The sequence below is a fragment of the Salmo salar genome, chromosome ssa17 (genome assembly GCF_905237065.1).
Source record: "Salmo salar chromosome ssa17, Ssal_v3.1, whole genome shotgun sequence".
NCBI lineage: Eukaryota > Metazoa > Chordata > Actinopteri > Salmoniformes > Salmonidae > Salmo > Salmo salar.
The window spans coordinates 33,248,611-33,273,284 of NC_059458.1; the positions used below are offsets into that span (position 1 = coordinate 33,248,611).

Below are 24,674 nucleotides of genomic sequence, written 5' to 3' on the forward strand. Positions count from 1 at the left end.
AAGATTCACAGCAATTATGCTTACCATAACATAAATGTAATAATTTTGATTAATTGTCTATAAAATAGAATAGATATTGCCTATGCTTTGCCATGGAAATTCTGTATTTTTTTCTGTCACGATAGGCATTATTGTTTATAAATGAATATATTTTTTAGTTACATCTGTTTGACAGCGTTCCTTATAAACCTACTGTACTGTAGCCTATGCTTCATAGACTATAAAAATAACGCTTTGCTCGCAGCGTGAGGACAGCTCTCTCCTGTCAAAATACTACGTACGGGAGAAAACCGAGGACACCGTCTGCGCGCGCGCAGCCTCGCTGTCACAGGACTACCGCCTCTCTCCAGGGAAGAAACAGGGTTTTTTGGGGGCTGGCTACAGTCTCTACGTTGTAGCGTCGGGACACTGACGATTTAACATCGGGCATAGCATCAACACGGGCTCTTCTTGTATGGTAATGAAATCTATCTTTGTTCTAATTTACCTTGAAATGATGGTCGGTCGACTGTATGGTTTCTAAAGGGCGAGAGGCCGAAATTGCATGGCTGAATGGCAGTGATAGGCCATCGTATTTGGAGGAGCAGAAAATGATGGAATGAGCCATATATGAAACCTAATTAATGACACCTAGTCATTCCGACGTGATTGCATTGTTCTGCACGCGATAGTTTATATAAGGCCAGCTTTCCTGCCATGCAATTGGATGGACAAATTATTATGGGGCTTTATTGGGGTCGTCACATAGACTGTAACCTATACAGAAATAACGGGTCTCATCATTACACGGTAATACCATATACACACATGTGGAGACAAAGTCATAGACATACATACAGTCTACATTAAGTGGAAAATAGCCTAACAATTCTGTCTTTATTTGGGAGGAAAATGCCAACGCGTCATTAAGAAACGTACATTCATGTTATTTATTGGGTAGACTTGACCAATGCTCCCACAAATGATTTTTATAACACTGGTAGCATACTAGTAAATGTCGTTTTTTTAGATTCAGACAGTTATGATTTGCATATCCTGATGTCTATATTTAGTAATATGACATATGTAAACATATCTGAAGACATGAAAGTCTCTAAATAATTGAATGTAGGCCTTTGTAACTAAAGATAAGTGTTTAGTGCCCCCCACCTGTCCCTGTGGTGATTTGGTCCAGCAGTATGTCCAAACAGCTGTGGTACTGTGCAACCCTAGAGGCCTCTGGGGACCCCTTGGAAACGATTAGACGGATCACAGTAATTATACATTACCGGACAACCCAGGTGACACACACATTATATTGTCATCCATACCATTGTCTAATTACAATAACCTATTGTCCTGTTGGCTTAAGCTACAGGCTAAACTACAAATAGCTCAGTCGTTAAAGACTCCAGGATCAAACCCACCTACTGCTCAGTCGCTCAGCAACAGAGATACCGTGATGAGACTAGAGGTAGATTGGGACTGTAAATAAAATAGCCTAATCCACCTATGGCAAATGTGATCTGTGGCAGACTGCTAGAGGTATTGATAAGAAGTTGGTACAGAGATGAGCTGTGGCAGACTGCTAGAGGTATTGATAAGAAGTTGCTACAGAGATAATCTGTGGCAGACTGCTAGAGGTATTGATAAGAAATTGGTACAGAGATAATCTGTGGCAGACTGCTAGAGGTATTGATAAGAAGTTGGTACAGAGGTAATCTGTGGCAGACTGCTAGAGGTATTGATAAGAAGTTGCTACAGAGATAATCTGTGGCAGACTGCTAGAGGTATTGATAAGAAATTGGTACAGAGATAATCTGTGGCAGACTGCTAGAGGTATTGATAAGAAGTTGGTACAGAGGTAATCTGTGGCAGACTGCTAGAGGTATTGATAAGAATTTGGTACAGAGATAATCTGTGGCAGACTGCTAGAGGTATTGATAAGAAGTTGGTACAGAGATAATCTGTGGCAGACTGCTAGAGGTATTGATAAGAAGTTGGTACAGAGATAATCTGTGGCAGACTGCTAGAGGTATTGATAAGAAATTGGTACAGAGATAATATAATACTTCTGACAGCATACTGAAGTATGTTTGATGTGTTTTGAAACTAGAATATATCAGGTCTATCTCCTCTGCCATATATAATATATCAGGCCTATCTCCTCTGCCATATAGAATATATCAGGTCTATCTCCTCTGCCATATAGAATATATCAGGTCTATCTCCTCTGCCATATATAATATATCAGGTCTATCTCCTCTGCCATATATAATATATCAGGTCTATCTCCTCTGCCATATAAAATATATCAGGTCTATCTCCTCTGCCATATAGAATATATCAGGTCAATCTCCTCTGCCATATATAATATATCAGGTCTATCTCCTCTGCCATATATAATATATCAGGTCTATCTCCTCTGCCATATATAATATATCAGATCTATCTCCTCTGCCATATATAATATATCAGGTCTATCTCCTCTGCCATATATAATATATCAGGTCTATCTCCTCTGCCATATATAATATATCAGGTCTATCTCCTCTGCCATATATAATATATCAGGTCTATCTCCTCTGCCATATAAAATATGTCAGGTCTATCTCCTCTGCCATATATAATATATCAGGCCTATCTCCTCTGCCATATATAATATATCAGGTCTATCTCCTCTGCCATATATAATATATCAGGTCTATCTCCTCTGCCATATATAATATATCAGGTCTATCTCCTCTGCCATATATAATATATCAGGTCTATCTCCTCTGCCATATATAATATATCAGGTCTATCTCCTCTGCCATATATAATATATCAGGTCTATCTCCTCTGCCATATATAATATATCAGGCCTATCTCCTCTGCCATATATAATATATCAGGTCTATCTCCTCTGCCATATATAATATATCAGGCCTATCTCCTCTGCCATATATAATATATCAGGTCTATCTCCTCTGCCATATATAATATATCAGGTCTATCTCCTCTGCCATATATAATATATCAGGTCTATCTCCTCTGCCATATATAATATATCAGGTCTATCTCCTCTGCCATATATAATATATCAGGCCTATCTCCTCTGCCATATATAATATATCAGGTCTATCTCCTCTGCCATATATAATATATCAGGTCTATCTCCTCTGCCATATATAATATATCAGGTCTATCTCCTCTGCCATATATAATATATCAGGTCTATCTCCTCTGCCATATATAATATATCAGGTCTATCTCCTCTGCCATATATAATATATCAGGTCTATCTCCTCTGCCATATATAATATATCAGGTCTATCTCCTCTGCCATATATAATATATCAGGCCTATCTCCTCTGCCATATATAATATATCAGGTCTATCTCCTCTGCCATATATAATATATCAGGTCTATCTCCTCTGCCATATATAATATATCAGGTCTATCTCCTCTGCCATATATAATATATCAGGTCTATCTCCTCTGCCATGTGGCTCTGTTGGTAGAGCATGGTGTGTGCAATGCCAGGGTTGTGGGTTTGATTCCCATGGGGGGCCAGTACAAAAACAAACAAAAAATGCATGAAATGAAATGTATGTATTCACTACTGTAAGTTGCTCTGGATAAGAGTGCCTGCTAAATGACTAAAATGTAAAATATCAGGTCTATCCCATGTAGTGGCCTCTCCATTCTAGTTTGAAATACAGTTCTATTATATGCAGATGTTTAGAGAGAGTAAAAGCATGTTGCGCACACACACATCAGTATTCTGGGCACCTCAACTGTGTTTTGTTTTGTGAAAACAGAGAAGGGAGGAGCTTTCCTCTTTGGGGAGTTAAAGTGGAGAGAGAGAACTGTGGAAGACATTACTACACACAGACAGACAGACAGACAGACAGACAGACAGACAGACAGACAGACAGACAGACAGACAGACAGACAGACAGACAGACAGACAGACAGACAGACAGACAGACAGACAGACAGACAGACAGACAGACAGACAGACAGACAGACAGACAGACAGACAGACAGACAGACAGACAGACAGACAGACAGACAGACAGACAGACACTGTTGTGCACCAGTGGGTATGCTGGCTGTGCTAGCTGGTCAAGGCCATGCCCCAGCAGTGGCATGAAAGGCACATTATGTGATTCCACAGCCTGTCCCTACCTATTTTCTTACAGAAGCACATCTTAAAGGCACATCTTACAGATTATACCTTTAAACTATGAGGTCATTACTTGGACCCCTGATTTCTCCTGACCACGTGACCTGACCAGGAAGAACATCAGCCCCTAGTTATACTGTTGTTATAAACTAGTGGAAAGCAGCACACTACATAGGAAACAGGCTGAAATCACACTACATAGGAAACAGGATGAAATCACACTACATAGGAAACAGGATGAAATCACACTACATAGGAAACAGGCTGAAATCACACTACATAGGAAACAGGCTGAAATCACACTACATAGGAAACAGGCTGAAATCACACTACATAGGAAACAGGATGAAAGCACACTACATAGGAAACAGGCTGAAATCACACTACATAGGAAACAGGCTGAAATCACACTACATAGGAAACAGGCTGAAATCACACTACATAGGAAACAGGCTGAAATCACACTACATAGGAAACAGGATGAAATCACACTACATAGGAAACAGGCTGAAATCACACTACATAGGAAACAGGCTGAAATCACACTACATAGGAAACAGGATGAAAGCACACTACATAGGAAACAGGCAAATCACACTACATAGGAAACAGGCTGAAATCACACTACATAGGAAACAGGATGAAAGCACACTACATAGGAAACAGGCTGAAATCACACTACATAGGAAACAGGCTGAAATCACACTACATAGGAAACAGGCTGAAATCACACTACATAGGAAACAGGATGAAAGCACACTACATAGGAAACAGGCTGAAATCACACTACATAGGAAACAGGCTAAAATCACACTACATAGGAAACAGGCTGAAATCACACTACATAGGAAACAGGATGAAAGCACACTACATAGGAAACAGGCTGAAATCACACTACATAGGAAACAGGCTGAAATCACACTACATAGGAAACAGGATGAAATCACACTACATAGGAAACAGGATGAAAGCACACTACATAGGAAACAGGATGAAATCACACTACATAGGAAACAGGATGAAATCACACTACATAGGAAACAGGCTGAAATCACACTACATAGGAAACAGGCTGAAATCACACTACATAGGAAACAGGATGAAATCACACTACATAGGAAACAGGATGAAATCACACTACATAGGAAACAGGATGAAAGCACACTACATAGGAAACAGGATGAAAGCACACTACATAGGAAACAGGCTGAAATCACACTACAAAGGAAACATGAGCATAGGCTGAAGGTAGGGAGGGCCAGTTTCTCTTGCTGCTCCATTGACAAGTACCATGTTCTTGTAGTGGATGCGAGCTTCAACTGGAAGCCAGTGAAGTGTGAGGAAGCCAGTGAAGTGTGTGGAAGCCAGTGAAGTGTGTGGAAGCCAGTAAAGTGTGAGGAAGCCAGTGAAGTGTGTGGAAGCAAGTGAAGTGTGTGGAAGCCAGTGTAGTGTGTGGAAGCCAGTGAAGTGTGAGGAAGCCAGTGAAGTGTGTGGAAGCAAGTGAAGTGTGTGGAAGCCAGTGAAGTGTGTGGAAGCCAGTGAAGTGTGTGGAAGCCAGTAAAGTGTGAGGAAGCCAGTGAAGTGTGTGGAAGCAAGTGAAGTGTGTGGAAGCCAGTGAAGTGTGTGGAAGCCAGTGAAGTGTGAGGAAGCCAGTGAAGTGTGTGGAAGCCAGTGAAGTGTGAGGAAGCCAGTGAAGTGTGAGGAAGCCAGTGAAGTGTGAGGAAGCCAGTGAAGTGTGTGGAAGCCAGTGAAGCGTGTGGAAGCCAGTGAAGGTGTGAGGAAGCCAGTGAAGTGTGAGGAAGCCAGTGAAGTGTGTGGAAGCCAGTGAAATGTGTGGAAGCCAGTGAAGTGTGTGGAAGCCAGTGAAGTGTGAGGAAGCCAGTGAAGGGTGAGGAAGCCAGTGAAGTGTGTGGAAGCCAGTGAAGTGTGTGGAAGCCAGTGAAGGGTGAACATCAGGCGGGCTGCAGCGTTCTAGATAAGTTGTAGGGGTTTGATGGCACAAGCCCAGCCAACAGCAAGTTGCAGTAGCCCAGACAGGAGATGACGAGTGCCTGGATTAGGACTGGCGCTGCTTCCTGTGTGAGGTACGGTCGTACTCTACGGATGTTGTAGAGCATGAACCTGCAGGAGCGAGTCACTGCTTTGATGTTTGCAGAGAACGACAGGGTGTTGTCCAGGGTCACGCCAAGGTTCTTTGCACTCTGTGATGGGAACACCATTGAGTTGTCAACTGGGATGGGGAGGTCTTGGAGCGGGCAGGCCTTTCCCGGGAGGAAGAGCAGCTCTGTCTTGTTGAGATTGAGCTTGAGGTGGTGGGCTGACATCCAAGCTGAGATATTTGCCAGACACGCAGAGATGCATGTCGCCATCTGGGTGTCAGAAGGGGCGAAGGAGAAAAGTAGTTGAGTGTCATCCGCATAGCAATGTTAGGAGAGACCATGTGAGGATATGATGAAGCCGTAGCAAGTACACAGTAGCAAGTACTCCTGGTGCACTGGGCAATTATTTAGCCATTTAAACATTTAGTTTTCGAAGAAAACTCTTGGTTTTTTGCCATAGTCCTCACTGGCTTTCATGAGATTTACGTGATCTTGTCCAAGGTGTTGGACTCGACGATAGTTGCTATCCATTGGAGCACTGCAATTGGTTACCCAACATTCTGGGGCGGGACTTAGCGAAGGATCCAGTTAACAATGACGTACTACAGCGTGAATAAACTCCCAGCCCAGACCAAGAACACACTTAATGCCTTTATAAACACACGGCCATCAGAGCATCGTCTACATACAAATAACAGCCTGCCAGAGCGAAGCCTCATCTATTCTAAAACAATGACACACTAACCAACTAAACTAATGACTATCTCCATTGGGCATGTGTGTCCAGGACTAGGCTTCATCTGGGTTTAGAATCCCACACTATATGTTTGGAGAGCCCTGGGGGAAAGTGGAAAGCCTTGGTGCTATGAACGTCAGTACTAAACATACACAAAGCATGATTGGATTCTCATATGATGGGCATAAACTGAGTGAACTCAAGGCACTGCTCTCCAAACCCATCGTAATGATCGTAATGATTGGTTCTGCTATAAGATTACATTCCTCATCAATTACAGCCTTGTCTCTCCCTCTGTGCCAGCTTTGCTTCAAACTCATGTAGAAAACGTATTTAGGGGTACGTCTCAAATGGAACCCTATTCCCTATATAGTGCAGTGTACTTCTTTTCACCAGAGCCCAATGGGCCCTAGTCAAAAGTAGTGCACTAAATAGGGAATAGGGTGCCATTTGGGACACAAACTAGGAAGCCTATTTTATCCCTTTCCTTATGGTTGCAACAGCCTCCCACATGGGTACCATTAAACTGGAGAAACGACAGGCTTTCTGAGGTTTGGGGTTGAAGACATGCCATTTTGTAATTGACGTTTTTAAGTCTCTGATTATGTGAACCACTTCCCCCTCCATGAGGGCATGAAGTCTTCCTCTCTCTCTTATATGCCTTATATTTTCTCTTTTATTTAGTTGTTCTCTCTGAGAGATGACTTAGTCCGCGTTGTGTGTTGTTTTCACACATACTCTGTCTGTCCTCAGATTTAGACAATCTAGCCTAGGGTTCCCTAATAGGCTGCCCAGTGATTTTATTTGGCCCCTATAAGTTTTCTAGATTTTTTTCCTATATTATTTTAATTTCTCCACATAAAATACTGTAAACTCACCAGGAAATCAACTTGGAATGATTTTAATTTAGGAAATCTGTTCCCAAGTATTCCCAGGCAGAAGTGAGATATGTGATGATATCAAGGTTTGAAATTATTCTGTTTTTGTCAAGTAATATATCTGTTTGGGGTTCTTGCAGTCAGTTCACAATACAAATGATTTACAACTATGTTCCTGCTCCCCAACTATCCGCTCAAGGAAAAATCGTCCGACAGCTGAATGTAATTCGGGCCCCTGCCTGAGGCCTATAGTAGATCTCAAAATTACATGGTGTTGTGTTCTGTTGTGATGCTGTCTGTGGTCTTGTGTTCTGTTGTGATGCTGTCTGTGGTCTTGTGGTGTTGTTTTCTGTTGTGATGCTGTCTGTGATCTTGAGGTGCTGTGGTGTTGTGTTATGTTTTGATGCTGTCTGTGATCTTGAGGTGCTGTGGTGTTGTGTTATGTTGTGATGCTGTCTGTGGTGTTGTGGTGCTGTGGTGTTGTGTTATGTTGTGATGCTGTCTGTGGTGTTGTGGTGCTGTGATGTGCCGTGGTGTTGTGCTGTTATGTTGTGGTGCTGTGAGGTTGTGCTGTTGTGCTGTTATGTTGTGGTGAGGTTGTGCTGTTATGTTGTGGTGTTGTGTGGTATGGGAGATATAGATCAGACCTCAGCCAACATCAGACAATAGTAACCTAGAGAAAGGGCACTGGGAAAGAAACCAATCACTGTTCCCCCAACACAGATGAACCATCCATGTAGCCTACAAAATGGCTGCCAGGGTTGCTGCTGCTTCACTGTGCCACCAAAGTGCGTTGCCATGACAACAGTAGATTGGGGCTCAGGAAGCACAGCAACTAAAAGACAGTCTCTCTCCTCCAAAAATATCTCCTCCAATATCTCCCAATACCAGTCAGGGAAAGGGAAAAGGGGATACCTAGTCAGTTGTACAACTGAATGCATTCAACTGAAACGTGTCTTCTGCATTTAACCCAACCCCTCTGAATCAGAGAGGTGCAGAGGGCTTCCTTAATCGACATCCACGACTTTGGTGGCGGGGAACAGTGGGTTAACTTCCTTGCTCAGGGGCAGAAAGACAGATTTTTACCTTATCAGTGTGACAACCAATGAAGATTGAGTGTGGAATTAAAGGGGAAATCTGCTGTTCAAACAATAACAAAGCAATCACTCTGCCACTGATTCAGTAAACAGCTGAGGGGATGGGGCTGGAGAAATGTAACCCCTCTCAAATTCATAGACAGTTATGGATACAAGGACCATCTACTGTATGATATCAACATGATAGTTTTAAGGTTTAAAACATGGCAGCCATCCATGCCAGTGTTTGTTTACAATTACATTGTTTACAAACAAACAAGCTTATATTTTAGGTTCTGATGGAGTTAGACAGTTGAACTATATAAGTTATATTCTTCAAGAATCAATGTCTATATATCATAAATCAAACAATGGATGTAGCGTTCACAGCCCCTTTAAAGTGTTTACAGATGTTGCATTCAGTCAGGTCCTAAATGATCATTACCAAAACACAGACACAGTTAGAATTCGAGCTAGCCATGACATCAGTGTTTACAGTCTGTTGGGCCTGATGTTTTTCTGGGCCTGTCTCCTCCTATTCAGGGAGATGTGCTTGTAGCCATGTAATCTGTTCCAGTCTATCAGTATGGTAGTGGTGGGGATGGTGGTGGTGATTGTGGTGATGGTAGTGGTAATTGTGGTGATGGTGCTGGTGGTAATTGTGGTGGGGATAGTGATGGTGGTGATGGTGGTGGTTGTGATGGTGGTGGTGGTGATGATGGTGGTGGTGGTGATGGTGGGGGTGATGGTGGTGGTTGTGATGGTGGTGGTGATGGTGGTGGTGTTGATGGTAATGGTGGTGATGGTGGTGGTGGTGGTGATGGTGGTGGTGGTGGTGATGATGGTGGTTGTGATGGTGGTGGTGGTGCTGATGGTGGTGGTGATGATGATGATGGTGATGATGATGGTGGTGATGATGATGATGGTGATGATGATGATGGTGATGATGATGGTGGTGATGATGATGATGGTGATGATAACGGTGATGATAACGGTGATGATGATGGTGGTGGTGGTGGTGATGATGGTGGTTGTGATGGTGGTGGTGGTGCTGATGGTGGTGGTGATGATGATGATGGTGATGATGATGGTGGTGATGATGATGATGGTGGTGGTGGTGGTGATGATGATCATGGTGGTGATGATGGTGATGATGATGGTGGTGATGATGGTGGGGGTGGTGATGATGATGGTGGTGGTGGTGATGGTGGGGGTGATGGTGGTGGTTGTGATGGTGGTGGTTGTGATGATGGTGATGATGATGGTGGTGGTGGTGGTGATGGTGGTGGTTGTGATGGTGGTGGTGATGGTGGTGGTGTTGATGGTAATGGTGGTGATGGTGGTGATGGTGGGGGTGGTGATGATGATGGTGGTGGTGGTGATGGTGGGGGTGATGGTGGTGGTTGTGATGGTGGTGGTGGTGATGGTGGTGGTTGTGATGGTGGTGGTGGTGGTGTTGTTGATGGTAATGGTGGTGATGGTGGTGATGATGGTGGTTGTGATGGTGGTGGTGCTGATGGTGGTGGTGGTGATGATGATGGTGGTGGTGGTGATGATGATGATGGTGATGATGGTGGTGGTGATGATGATGGTGATGATGATGTGGTGATGATGATGATGGTGATGATAACGGTGGTGATGATGGTGGTGGAGGTGATGATGATGGTAATGATGGTGATGATGATGATGGTGGTGGTGATGATGATGGTGGTGATGATGGTGGGGTGGTGATGATGATGGTGATGATGATGGTGGTGGTGGTGATGGTGATGGTGGTGGTTGTGATGGTGGTGGTGATGGTGGTGGTGTTGATGGTAATGGTGGTGATGATGATGATGGTGATGATGGTGATGATGATGATGATGGTGATGATGGTGATGATGATGATGGTGGTGGTGATGGTGGTGATGATGGTGATGATGATGGTGGTAATGATGGTGGGGGTGGTGATGATGATGGTGGTGGTGGTGATGGTGGGGGTGATGGTGGTGGTTGTGATGGTGGTGGTGGTGATGGTGGTGGTTGTGATGGTGGTGGTGGTGGTGTTGTTGATGGTAATGGTGGTGATGGTGGTGATGATGGTGGTTGTGATGGTGGTGGTGCTGATGGTGGTGGTGGTGATGATGATGGTGGTGGTGGTGATGATGATGATGGTGATGATGGTGGTGGTGATGATGATGGTGATGATGATGTGGTGATGATGATGATGGTGATGATAACGGTGGTGATGATGGTGGTGGAGGTGATGATGATGGTAATGATGGTGATGATGATGATGGTGGTGGTGATGGTGGTGATGATGATGGTGGTGATGATGGTGGGGTGGTGATGATGATGGTGATGATGATGGTGGTGGTGGTGATGATGATGATGGTGATGATAACGGTGGTGATGATGGTGGTGGTGGTGATGATGATGGTGATGATGGTGATGATGATGATGGTGGTGGTGATGGTGGTGATGATGATGGTGGTGATGATGATGATGATGGTGATGATAACGGTGGTGATGATGGTGGTGGTGGTGATGATGATGGTGATGATGGTGATGATGATGATGGTGGTGGTGATGGTGGTGATGATGATGGTGGTGATGATGATGGTGGGGTGGTGATGATGATGGTGATGATGATGGTGGTGGTGGTGATGATGGTGATGATGATGGTGGTGGTGGTGATGATGATGATGGTGGGGGTGGTGATGATGATGGTGGTGATGATGGTGATGATGATGGTGATGGTGGTGGTGATGATGGTGATGATGATGGTGAATGGTATTAATAGGTATTATCAGACTTTTCATATTTAAGGTATAGGGGGTTATTTATAGACCAGGTGGCTATAGAGGGTTCTATATAGACCAGGTGGCTGTAGAGGGTTCTATATAGACCAGGTGGCTGTAGAGGGTTCTATATAGACCAGGTGGCTATAGGGGGTTATTTACAGACCAGGTGGCTATAGAGTGTTGTTTAGAGACCAGGTGGCTGTAGGGGGTTCTTTAGAGACCAGGTGGCTATAGGGGGTTATTTATAGACCAGGTGACTATAGAGGGTTCTATATAGACCAGGTGGCTATAGAGGGTTCTATATAGACCAGGTGGCTATAGGGGGTTATTTATAGACCAGGTGACTATAGAGGGTTCTATATAGACCAGGTGGCTATAGAGGGTTCTATATAGACCAGGTGGCTGTAGAGGGTTCTATATAGACCAGGTGACTATAGAGGGTTCTATATAGGCCAGGTGGCTATAGGGGGTTATTTATAGACCAGGTGGCTATAGAGTGTTCTATATAGACCAGGTGACTATAGAGGGTTCTATATAGACCAGGTGGCTATAGGGGGTTATTTATAGACCAGGTGACTATAGAGGGTTCTATATAGACCGGGTGGCTGTAGAGGGTTCTAAACAGACCAGGTGGCTATAGGGGGTTATTTATAGACCAGGTAGCTATAGAGGGTTCTATATAGACCAGGTAGCTATAGGGAGTTATTTATAGACCAGGTGGCTATAGAGGGTTCTATAGAAACCAGGTGGCTGTAGAGTGTTTGTAAATTTTCCACGTGAGACAATGATTCACCTGAAGGTAATCTGGTCGTTGGCTGAGTGATACAGTACCGTGGGTCGTTCACCTGAAGGTAATCTGGTCATTGGCGGAGTGATACAGTTTTGTGTGGTGGGTCTTCTTCAAACACACACACGCCACAGGAGGCTGGTGGCACCTTAATTGGGGAGGACGAGCTCATGGTAATGACTGGATCTGAATCAGTGGAATGGTATCAAATACATCAAACACATGGTTTCCATGGTTTCCAGGTGTTTGATGATATTCCATTCGCTCCATTCCAACCATTATTATGAGTCGTCCTCCCCTCAGCAGCCTCTACTGACACACACACACACACACACACACACACACACACACACACACACACACACACACACACACACACACACACACACACACACCCCTCACATGACTGTTGTTAAAACGCTACCCTGACTGGACTCTCTGTCCGTCAGGAATCTGACCATAAATTCAGTCCAAAGCTTCATCCCAGGCTCAGCCAGGCGCTGCCCAGTGGTAGAGTTCATACGTCCTGTAGTAGTAGTCTGGATCCCTTTCTGAAGCCTTCGTCTGATCTGACAGTAATTGGCTCCAAGCTGTGAGATACGGTGCCTCCCCTGCACTGCTGCTTCTTTGACTGATGTGTGTGTGTGGAGGGGGGGGTCATTGTGTGTAGCATTAAGAGGGTGTGTGTGTGTGTGTGTGTGTGTGTGTGTGTGTGTGTGTGTGTGTGTGGAGGGGGGGTCATTGTGCGTGTGTGTGGAGGGGGGGTCATTGTGCATGTGTGCGTGTGTATGTGTGTGTGTGTTTGTGTATGTGTCTGTTTGTGTGTGTGTTAATGTGTGTGTGTTAAAGTGTGTGTGTGTGTGTGTGTGTGTGTGTGTGTTAAAGTGTGTGTGTTAAAGTGTGTGTGTGTGTGTGTGTGTGTGTTAATGTGTGTGTGTTAAAGTGTGTGTGTGTGTGTGTGTGTGTGTGTTAATGTGTGTGTGTTAAAGTGTGTGTGTGTGTGTGTGCGTCCATGAGCATGGTTGTGTTCTAGAACTGACATAAATACATGTACAACAAGTCATTATTCCAGGCAGGAGTTTTGGGTGCGTTTGGAAACAAGTCATTATTCCAGGCAGGAGTTTTGGGTGCGTTTGGAAACAAGTCATTATTCCAGGCAGGAGTTTTGGGTGCGTTTGGAAACAAGTCATTATTCCAGGCAGGAGTTTTGGGTGCGTTTGGAAATGTTAAACTTTTATTTGACTTTACTGCTGTTTCTTCTTCTCTGGAGGATAAATCACCTTTTTGAAGCCGGCTGGCTGGTCGTTGGCTAACCTTGTAGCGCTTCCAATGCTGGGATTTTAATTTATAAGACTTACTTTTTATTGAAGATTTATTTCAGAGTTCTTGGCAGGGCGTTTAATAGATTTCAGACCAATAAAGTGGAGTTTAGTCAGGCAGTGTGTGTGTATGTGTGTGATTGTGTGCGTGTGTGTGTGAGATTGTGTGTGTGTGTGTGTGTGTGTGTGTGTGTGTGTGTGTGTGTGTGTGTGTGTGTGTGAGATGGGTGTGTGTGTGTGTGTGTGTGTGTGTGTGTGTGTGTGTGTGTGTGTGTGTACAATGCTGGTAGTTTTAAGAGCATGTGTTTGTTTTCCACCACCAGATTTTAAACAAGTGCTTAAATGTATACTCTTGATTATTGATGACCTCATTTCTATCACAGCCCCAGATGAGTCCCAGGGAGTGTAAGTCAACAGAATGACGTTTCAATTGAAGACAGATTTGTAAAAACGTGGCTTTCGTAAAATGAAATGCATCTTACAGTTGTAAAAAGCTCCAGCGTTTTAGTCAGGCTTGAACAGACTATTTTGACAGAACTTATTCAGAATATTTACACTCAATAAAATCAATTCCTAACTAAGCCTTGACGTGTTCAGGTCAACAGAAGAAAAAGAAATGACAACAAGACTCTCAGACACAGGAACTCATGTATGATCCTGAATCTGACGGCTATCTCTGTAGACATTATTATTCATTTACCCTTCCAAAATGTCCTTTCCTTTATTACATTAGTGGGTTAATGCAGAGGAACCATTTTGTCCAGACCAGTGATCAGCAGAAAAGCAGGAGATCTAATCTGTGTCCCAAAATGGCACCCTATTCCCTGGCCTATGTAGTGTACTATGTTTAAACTAGAGCCCTATGGGCCCTGGTCAAAAGTAGTGCACTACATAGGGAATAGGGTGTCATTTGGCACACAACCTTAAGCAGTGTATTAGGGTCAGGGAGTTGGAACAGACCTCCGTTGGCATTAAGGTTTTTCCAAACACAATTCACCACAGGACCCTGAAGCCTCACAAATGAAAAGCTTCCCTCTAAACAGCTACATATGGCCTATTACCCCCGGCTTAACCTTTTCAACTCAGTCCCCGACCGACTGCTGGGGAGGAGAAGAGAGCCAAGCAGAGGAGAGCCGTCCTCTATTCACATTCTAGATCCTGGTCATGTGGGGGAGATTCTGTATCTGGTGTTTGGATGGGCATCTTCATATCTGTGCAGGCCTGGTATTGGAAGAGATGTTTTGAGAAGGGTTTATGTGTTTTCTCTCTCCTCGTGTCTGTATCAGGGTGACCTGATAAGAGAGACATAAGACTATAAAGGACATGTTCAAGGACTTTAACAGGATATCACCAGGATTTGATTTAACCCTCCCCGTACCTTGTCTTTCTCCCCCAAACCAAACAGAGCCTTTCTTTAGCTTTCTTTTCACTTTCATTTTAATATTGTAGGAGATTGGAGGTTTTCTATGGAACGTGTTCTCTGTCCATGAGTAACCTAGGCTTCAATGTCCTGGAAACCTGCCCCTAAGGTTCAGACGCGCATATCTATTTGACAGAGTTTCTGTCAACGTGAAAGTAAAGTATTGTATTCCACACTAATATGACCAGCAGAGACAGTCTCCATGGGAATATACTGTAGATAGCTGGGTCTTCCCTCTCAGTACACAAGTATCTTATTTATTTGGCCTACACGTAAACAACTCTCTGAGTGGAGGAGGAATATCCAGCCTGAACTAACTGAGTGGAGGGGGAATATCCAGCCTGATCTAACTGAGTGGAGGAGGAATATCCAGCCTGATCTAACTGAGTGGAGGGGGAATATCCAGCCTGATCTAACTGAGTGGAGGGGGAATATCCAGCCTGAACTAACTGAGTAGAGGAGGAATATCCAGCCTGATCTAACTGAGTGGAGGGGGAATATCCAGCCTGATCTGAGTGGAGGAGGAATATCCAGCCTGATCTAACTGAGTGGAGGGGGAATATCCAGCCTGATCTAACTGAGTGGAGGAATATCCAGCCTGATCTAACTGAGTGGAGGAGGAATATCCAGCCTGATCTAACTGAGTGGAGGGGGAATATCCAGCCTGATCTGAGTGGAGGGGGAATATCCAGCCTGATCCAACTGAGTGGAGGAGGAATATCCAGCCTGATCTAACTGAGTGGAGGAATATCCAGCCTGATCTAACTGAGTGGAGGAATATCCAGCCTGATCTATCTGAGTGGAGGGGGAATATCCAGCCTGATCTAACTGAGTGGAGGAATATCCAGCCTGAACTAACTGAGTAGAGGAGGAATATCCAGCCTGATCTAACTGAGTGGAGGAGGAATATCCAGCCTGATCTAACTGAGTGGAGGAGGAATATCCAGCCTGATCTAACTGAGTGGAGGGGGAATATCCAGCCTGATCTAACTGAGTGGAGGAATATCCAGCCTGATCTAACTGAGTGGAGGAATATCCAGCCTGATCTATCTGAGTGGAGGGGGAATATCCAGCCTGATCTAACTGAGTGGAGGAGGAATATCCAGCCTGATCTAACTGAGTGGAGGGGGAATATCCAGCCTAATCTGAGTGGAGGAGGAATATCCAGCCTGATCTAACTGAGTGGAGGAATATCCAGCCTGATCTAACTAGCTAAGTGGGGGAGGAATATCCAGCCTGATCTATCTGAGTGGAGGGGGAATATCCAGCCTGATCTAACTGAGTGGAGGAATATCCAGCCTGATCTATCTGAGGGGAGGGGGAATATCCAGCCTGATCTAACTGAGGGGAGGGGGAATATCCAGTCTGATCTATCTGAGGGAAGTGTGAATATCCAGCCTGGTCCAACTAATTGAGTGGAGGAGGAATTCCAGCCTGATCTAACTAGCTGAGTGGGGGAGGAATATCCAGCCTGATCTAACTAGCTGAGTGGGGGAGGAATATCCAGCCTGATCTAACTAGCTGACTGGAAGAGGAATATCCAGCCTGATCTGAGTGGAGGAGGAATATCCAGCCTGATCTAACTGAGTGGAGGGGGAATATCCAGCCTGATCTAACTGAGTGGAGGTGGAATATCCAGCCTGATCTAACTGAGTGGAGGAGGAATATCCAGCCTGATCTAACTAGCTAAGTGGAGGAGGAATATCCAGCCTGATCTAACTAGCTAAGTGGGGGAGGAATATCCAGCCTGATCTAACTAGCTGAGTGGGGGAGGAATATCCAGCCTGATCTAACTAGCTGAGTGGGGGAGGAATATCCAGCCTGATCTAACTGAGTGAAGGAGGAATATCCAGCCTGATCTAACTGAGTGGAGGAGGAATATCCAGCCTGATCTAGCTGAGTGGAGGAGGAATATCCAGCCTGATCCAACTAGCCCATGGGAGGAGTAATATCTATTCTTATCCAACTAGCTGACAGGAAGAGGAATATCCAGCCTGATCTAACTGAGTGGAGGAGGAATATCCAGCCTGAACTAACTGAGTGGAGGAGGAATATCCAGCCTGATCTAACTGAGTGGAGGGGGAATATCCAGCCTGATCTAACTGAGTGGAGGAGGAATATCCAGCCTGATCCAACTAACTGAGTGGAGGAGGAATATCCAGCCTGATCCAACTAGCTGAGTGGAGTAGGAATATCCAGCCTGATCTAACTAAGTCTAGGTGGAATATCCAGCCTGATCTAACTGAGTGGAGGAGAAGGAATATCCAGCCTGATACAACTAGCTGACAGGAAGAGGAATATCCAGCCTGATCTGACTGAGTGGAGGGGGAATATCCAGCCTGATTTGACTGAGTGGAGGGAGAATATCCAGCCTGAACTAACTGAGTGGAGGAGGAATATCCAGCCTGATCTGATAGGAATAGGAATATCCAGCCTGATACAGCTAGCTGATAGGAAGAGGAATTTCCAGCCTGATCCAACCGCACAATAGCCTGGTCTCAGATCTGTCTGCGCTGTCTTGCCAACTCCATTTCTGTCAAAGCAATGTGCAGGATTTACCCTAAAGCCACTGGCTTCCACCACAAAACAACTAAATCTAATAGATAGGAGAGAAGCTGGGAGGACTGGTGAGAGGCAAGGAGTAGTTCTGTTTCTGGTCATATTTAGACCTAATCGGGAATCATACTGATCTAAATTGCTCTGTGAAGCTTTTCCAGAACTCTGGTTTAAAACACGACAATGGTGGACTGTTGTTCATATTGATCCAGTCTAGTTTTAACCTTGGTTTAAAACACGACAGTGGTGGACTGTTGTTCATATTGATCCAGTCTAGTTTTAACTCTGGTTTAAAACACGACAATGGTGGACTGTTGTTCATATTGATCCAGTCTAGTTTTATGGTCACTTCAAGGCCTCATTATAGAAATATCCTGTTTCCTGTATTTGGTCGATATGCTGGAGAACAAAATAACAGATTTCATGTGTTCTTTCTTCTGCTGCTAAAATAAGTGTTACATCAGCTGTGAGCTTGTGTCAGTGCTTCAGCTATAACACACAGAGTATTTCTACTGTCTCTTCATTATTATGACAAGGTTTATTACAGGTTCTCTACCTCCTAGGTCTCTGTAAAGACATGAGCCACCTTCTGTCCAATCTAACTCAATTAAACCAGGCTCAACATGACCCTTATGAAATTACATTCCGGCTTAATCTATGCCTACCAGGGAAACAAGTTTGCAATAAATGTACTGGTGCTGGCAATGGTAGTTATTGTATTTAGGTTTATAGTGCACTACTTTTGACCAGGGCCCATAGGGCTCAGGTCAAATGTAATACACTAGATAGAGAATAGGGTGCTATTTGGGACACAGACATCACTAGCAGGTTCAAGGGTAATACTGGGGGATTTGGAAAAGACAAGAGGATTTAGAAGTGATTTACTGTTCATTTTGAGTTGAACCAAGTCAAGTCCAACAGTTTGTCCTCAGGGTCTTTCATTAAATCATAGCAGGAGGAACTGGGACATAAAGCTCCAACTCTACTCTGCTTTCATCCACATCAACACTGAATAAACACTGAAGCTTGTTATTTTCTGTTACTTTACTTTGTTAACTTGCCAGTTCTAGTTCTGACTAATGACCAATATTTCTCCACTTCATTTTTCATTAAAACAAGCCTTTTTTCTTTTTCCCCGTCAGGTTAGATGCCAGCCTGTGACACTGCTAAACAGTAACCATGGCCCTCCTGTCCTAAGCTAAGACTCCAGTGGATGTTTTCAGGAAAAAGAAGATGGAGGATCTTTGCTCAGAGCATGTAGCGGACCTTCCTCAGAATGGGGGAAGTAGTGGAGGAGGAAGAGGTTGTGGAGAGGGGGTCAGAAAGGTAGAGAACACTGTCACCCAGCTGATTACAAGCGAGGCCTCAAGCATCAGCTCTCCTGGCCAGGCTAATCAGAAACCAACCCTTTCACATATGGTAACTATCCCAGCGTCCCCCACCATGGTCAGTCCCAGCGCCGAGGCTCCAGAAGGCGTGGCTCTCAAGGTGGCTGCCACCGTGCTTCAGCCTCTCTGTCTGGGGGACAGTCCTGTGATGCTGCCCATCCACCCCCTCCAACAGATGGCTGGAGGAACCGCTCCCCAGGGGATCCCTCCATACCTCCTGACCCACCAGGGGCCTCTCTCCCTGGGCTCACTCTCCCAAGGCCCTGGCCTCTCCCTGCCTCTGGTCCTAGAGCAGCATGTGTTCCAGCATCTGAACACCATGGGAGCGATGCTCCAGCAGACTCCCCCCTGCCCTTCCCTGTCCTTCCTCCAGAACAATCTGTTGTTTCACACCCAGCCTCAGACCTCTTCCATGGCTTCATTGGCCTTCTGCCAGCCTCCAGCCCTGGATCAGAAACTACCTGGACCTCCAGCCCAGGACCCAGGTAATTGTAATGGTATATAGTAATTCAGCTGTCTACTATTGGTGTGTAATCCCTTCAATTGTAGTAATACAACCATTCTCTCTCCTAGGTATTCATGCCACCCTCCAGAACCCAGCATTCGCTGCCCTCATACAGGACTTGTTTTCTGCTCAGACCAACCCCACCTCCTCTTCCTGTCACCCAGCGGGATCAACCCCAACTGACCCCTTTGCTTCAGCCTCGTTCCCCCCATCCCAACCCCAACCTCCACCCCTCTCCTACTCCTACAGCTCCCCGCTAGCCCCCCTGGTACCCCCTGCCACCCTCCTGGTCCCCTACCCTGTCATTGTTCCTCTCCCTGTGCCTCTACCCATCCCTCTCCCTATCCCCATCCCACAGAGCCAGGAGTCCAAAGGATTCTCTGACCCCTCTAAACCAGCCTGTATGGTGACTAAAAGCACACAGACTAACTATGAGGAGATCGTCAGTCCTCCACCACACGGTAACATTATGACTCTTTACCCTCCATCTTCCATGGCCTCTCTGTCCTCTGTTGCCATGGTCCCCGAGGGGGAAGTGCTTGACCTATCAGTGAAAGTCCCTCCCATAATCCAACCAAAGCAGGAAATGACATTTCAACAACACGATGACACTGTCCTCGACCTGTCTGTAGCTAGTAAACAGAAAAGAAAAGAGTGTCCTTCATCGCGGGACTGGCACACTTCTTCCGAGGGCACTACTACAGCTTGGCTCCCTTCACCCGAGGGCACTACATCTGTTTCTCTGGAGGTCTTAAAGCCTGCGGAGTGCACTCAGAAGCTCCACCACCGCCCTAACCTGTTGAACGGTGTAACCCATGTAGAATTCAGTAGACGGCGTCAGTGGGCGGTGGTGGATGGAGGCGGGAGCGGTAACAGACCCAGCAGCGAGCCCAAGAGCAGTAGCAGCAGCGGTAGCTCGAACTTTGAGATCTTTCACACCTCTCAAACAGCCAAAGTCATCGTGGCGGTCAAAGACGCGATCCCCACCACCGCCATCTTCTGTGGGAAGATCAAGTCTCTCTCAGGGCTGTCCAGTAAGAGCCTGTCTATTAAACAACACGACTCCTCCGGCCACACGGGGGCGCTGTTACATCAGTGTTACGGTGCTCTGCCTCTACCCAGAGGACACCATGTGGTGGAGCAGAAAGACCCTAACCTCCCCAGGAACAGACAGGCCATCAAACTGAAGAAGGTCAGCTCACAGGAGATCCACATCCTCCCCATCAAGAAGCAACGTCTGGCTGCCTTCTGCCCCAGGAAGTAGAGGAGTTAGCCTGATCCCAGATCTGTTAGTAGAGAGGAGTTAGCCTGGTCCCAGATCTGTATGTACTGTCTTGCAGATCTGGGACCAGGCCGGAGCGTGAAGTGTCATTGTAGAAGTGGGATCGAATCCCGGGTCAGACAGACAGGGCGGTCTCTGTTACATAAAGGAGGTGGTGATGAGGTGAACTATCCTTGACTAAGCCCTGAAGACTTGTTTTAGCTCACCGAGCTTAGCTAATGCCTAACAGGCTAACACAGTCTTGTGGGACACAAGAGACCCGAGGTTCAAATCCAGTTGGTTACGTGTGTCTTTACTGCTAGCGCTTGTGGTTGACAGAAGTTACAATGCTTTCTTCTGAGACATTGGCCAAGTGCTGTGACTACGGCAGATGATTGGGGATAATCTTCCTGGCATGGATGATATCTCCTCCATGTGTTGAGAGACGGAGGATGACTTTGTTGCTGTAGTGTTGTGACTGTGTTTGTAGTTGTCTGACATTTTTACCTTACAAAACATTCATGTTTAATTCATCAATATAAACTGTTAAAAGAGGACTTTCTCCTTTTACAAAATACTGTCAATTCACAGATGAAATGTGGCTGTCCATCGTCTGCTACTTTCCATGTGAAAAGGTACATTTGTTGATGCTTTGCTAGGCTTATACAGTATTTCATATCCGATTGAGGATCTGACACTTAGCCAGGCATTTGATGGTTCATGTTTGTATGTGATTCAGTTGGAAAAAAATGACATGAGAATAAAACAAAGTGTTCTTGTTGATCATGATGCCCCTTTGTCTTAACGCATTTACTTATTTATTACTAAAGGGACACTTGTTAAAGGTTCATGTTGGGGCGGCCTAGTGGTTAGAGCCAAAATGTTGCTGGATCAAATCCCTGAGCTGACAAGATAAAAACATCTGTTCTGCCTCTGAACAAGGCAGTTCACTGTTCACCGGTAGGCCCTCATTATTGTAAATAACAATTTGTTCTTAACTGACTTGCCTTGTTAAATAAAAAGGTTAAAATAAAAATTCTTGTCAACTCTCATGAAATGAGGCAAATGGTGAAAAAAAAAAAGTTTAATTGCGTGAAAGTACATATGCAAATATTATTTAACAAACAAGCATTTTCCAGTACCGGTACTTGAAAAAGTTGTTTTTCCAGTATATGTACACTGTGTGTTGTTTCTATGGAACAACAGATGAAAATGTAGAATCTTAAAAAATATATACAAAGTTGATCTAAAATATTGTCAAACAGAAAATGAACTTACAGCAAATGCTACTATGAAGAAGTCTGTCCTAAAACACAAAAGCCTAGTAAAACCTGAGTATCACAATTAAAGCAAGGCCGTTTGAAGTATTACCATTCAGTTAAACTAAAAGCTTTCACATAAAAATGCAACTACAAAAGATTGTTTTCAATATATGACTTCTGAAAAATGTTCAGAAATGGATCACTTCTTCTGCCACAGCGACAAGATAAATACTAAAATAAGTCATATTTATCACATTATAGGTTGTTGTGACACAAATCAATCCCATCCACATCTCTTTTGCTTGTGTGTTAAATCCCCCTAACACTCCATATCCTAGCCTGTTGCCTGACTGCTATACAGCCTTGTATCCATATATGCTGGATATCCTGACCATGAAACGTTAAATACATATCAACTGTCCATTTGGTGCTTGAAAACCTTCAGACAACTATCTACTTTTAACGGCTATGATTTGAAATGAGATGGCCATACACGTATTGTAATCAATGTTCAGCTTGGCTACCATCGGGTAGTTGTCTGATGGTGTAGCCAGCACTACCATTACAAATACCAGATTGTTTGGGTTAAAATACAGACAGGATTCAACACAACCTTCCTGTATATATGCAGAGATTAATAATACCTTTTACAGACAGTACAAAATCCAGGATATAAAAAAAACATACTTTTTTGGCTTTTTATGTAAAACACAGGTTTTTTGTCTGGTTCTTCAAACATAAGTCCACCATCTTCTTTTACAATAAGACTTTGACTTGAACAGGAACTTCCTGTCTTCATTGTCCAACGTATTCTAGAATCTACACACAGCAGAGGAATGTGTGAATGTCCAATCACAATCATAGATCCTGGTTAGAAGTTCCATTGGGCGATCCAAAGAACGATCAGTGTTCCAAAGAGTCCAGGTTGTGTGATGTCACACCCTGAATGCACTAAGGAGTACGGTGTCCAAAACAAACAATGAATCTTCCCAGCATGGTACATTCTCCTTATCAACATCCTTTGATATTGAAACTATTGAAGAATCAAATCACAGTATCCATATAGAAGCTGAATGTTTGATATCTTATTGCAATGAGAGGCTAGTGCAACAAGCAGTACATGCCATTGGGGGTTGTGTGGAGATGGCTCCTTGCATCTCCAGGTCTCCAAGGCTGACAGTAGCCTGGTCTCAGATCTGTTTGTTTTTTACAGAACATTCTGGGACCAGGCTAAGTAGGTAAGGGTTGAGAGAAGGTGTACATGGACAATGCATAGGTAGGTAAACACTCAACATCATCCTTTGGGATTCAGCTGAGTCTATTCTAAAGAATAGTAGACTGAAGTTCGTTCATAGTGTTTCTCTGTACTGACGTTCATACTGACATTCATACTGTTTCTCTGAATGCTCTTCATCACAGGATGAGGTATGAGGGTCTCTGCAAAGGAATGATTAAGGACTCATTGTGCTTAGGGTTTCACAGCCAAGATGATCTTCCCATTCTAGTGTGTGTGTGTGTGTGTGTGTGAGAGAGAGTGTTACTGTTTGGTCTGTTTGAGCCTCTCGATGTGGTGACATAGCTTGAGGGCGGGGCCTAGCTTCAGACCCATGTACTTCATGATGATGTCACTACGTAGAAGCATTAGCGCCTTTCCGTCGATCTCCTGAAGACAAGAGACAAACGCAGTCAGAAAGAGGGCGTAGCACCAACACAGCCAAGATGGCCGAAACATCAATGATTAACTCTTCTAAATGAAAGGTTGTGTTTTTTTACGTTCAACAGTGATAGGTGCACCTTTTCCCCAACACAGAACCAACATAACAGCAGAACAACAACATAATTCTCTCTGAGCTGAGATGTCCAGACAGACATCAACAGAAAATGCCAAACAGAAATTGTCTGGCGTCGTACTGTAAACATTCACTAGGTTGTAGATGGCCTGTATGGTTAAACAGAGTTGGGTTTTCCTGGAGGGAATTAAAGTGATCCTCTCCAGACAGGTAGGGAAGGTTCTGAGACAGCCCACTGCTAGACTCCCAGGTTATAGACTAAACACAGAGGACACAGGCCATAGGAATACAACACTGTTGTAAATCTATCTCTGTGACACAGGCGTCCTCCCTTTATGCTTCCTGCTTCTGACAGGGACATACACACAGCAAGGAGGGCTGGAGCACATCAGAACCAGACCAGACACCTAACACATATCCAGGCTGCATCACAGCAAGGAGGGCTGGAGCACATCAGAACCAGACCAGACACCTAACACATATCCAGGCTGCATCACAGCAAGGAGGGCTGGAGCACATCAGAACCAGACCAGACACCTAACACATATCCAGGCTGCATCACAGCAAGGAGGGCTGGAGCACATCAGAACCAGACCAGACACCTAACACATATCCAGGGTGCAGTTATTTTTGGGGGATATTTTTTGAATTTTTACCCAACAT

The 24,674-nt window shown here is 44.6% G+C and overlaps 2 protein-coding genes across 5 annotated transcripts in view; one reads left to right on the top strand and one right to left on the bottom strand.

The window, feature by feature from the left end:
* Positions 1–317: 317 nt before the first annotated feature.
* LOC106575808 (retinoic acid-induced protein 2) lies at positions 318–21,742 on the top strand. The gene is made up of 3 exons (XM_014152500.2): positions 318–457; positions 18,948–19,678; positions 19,767–21,742. Exons 2-3 carry the CDS (start codon positions 19,039–19,041, stop codon positions 20,960–20,962), a joined length of 1,836 nt encoding a protein of 611 aa, XP_014007975.1. The 5' UTR covers positions 318–457; positions 18,948–19,038; the 3' UTR covers positions 20,963–21,742.
* A 286-nt stretch (positions 21,743–22,028) lies between these two features.
* scml2 (Scm polycomb group protein like 2) overlaps positions 22,029–24,674 on the bottom strand; it is a 48,503-nt gene continuing 45,857 nt past the window's right edge. For all 4 annotated transcript variants that reach the window (XM_045699508.1, XM_045699505.1, XM_045699506.1 and 1 more), the window contains one exon: positions 22,029–23,884. In XM_045699508.1, the coding sequence (XP_045555464.1) occupies positions 23,759–23,884 (126 nt within the window). In that variant the 3' untranslated portion in view covers positions 22,029–23,758. The remainder of the gene's footprint in view (positions 23,885–24,674) is intronic.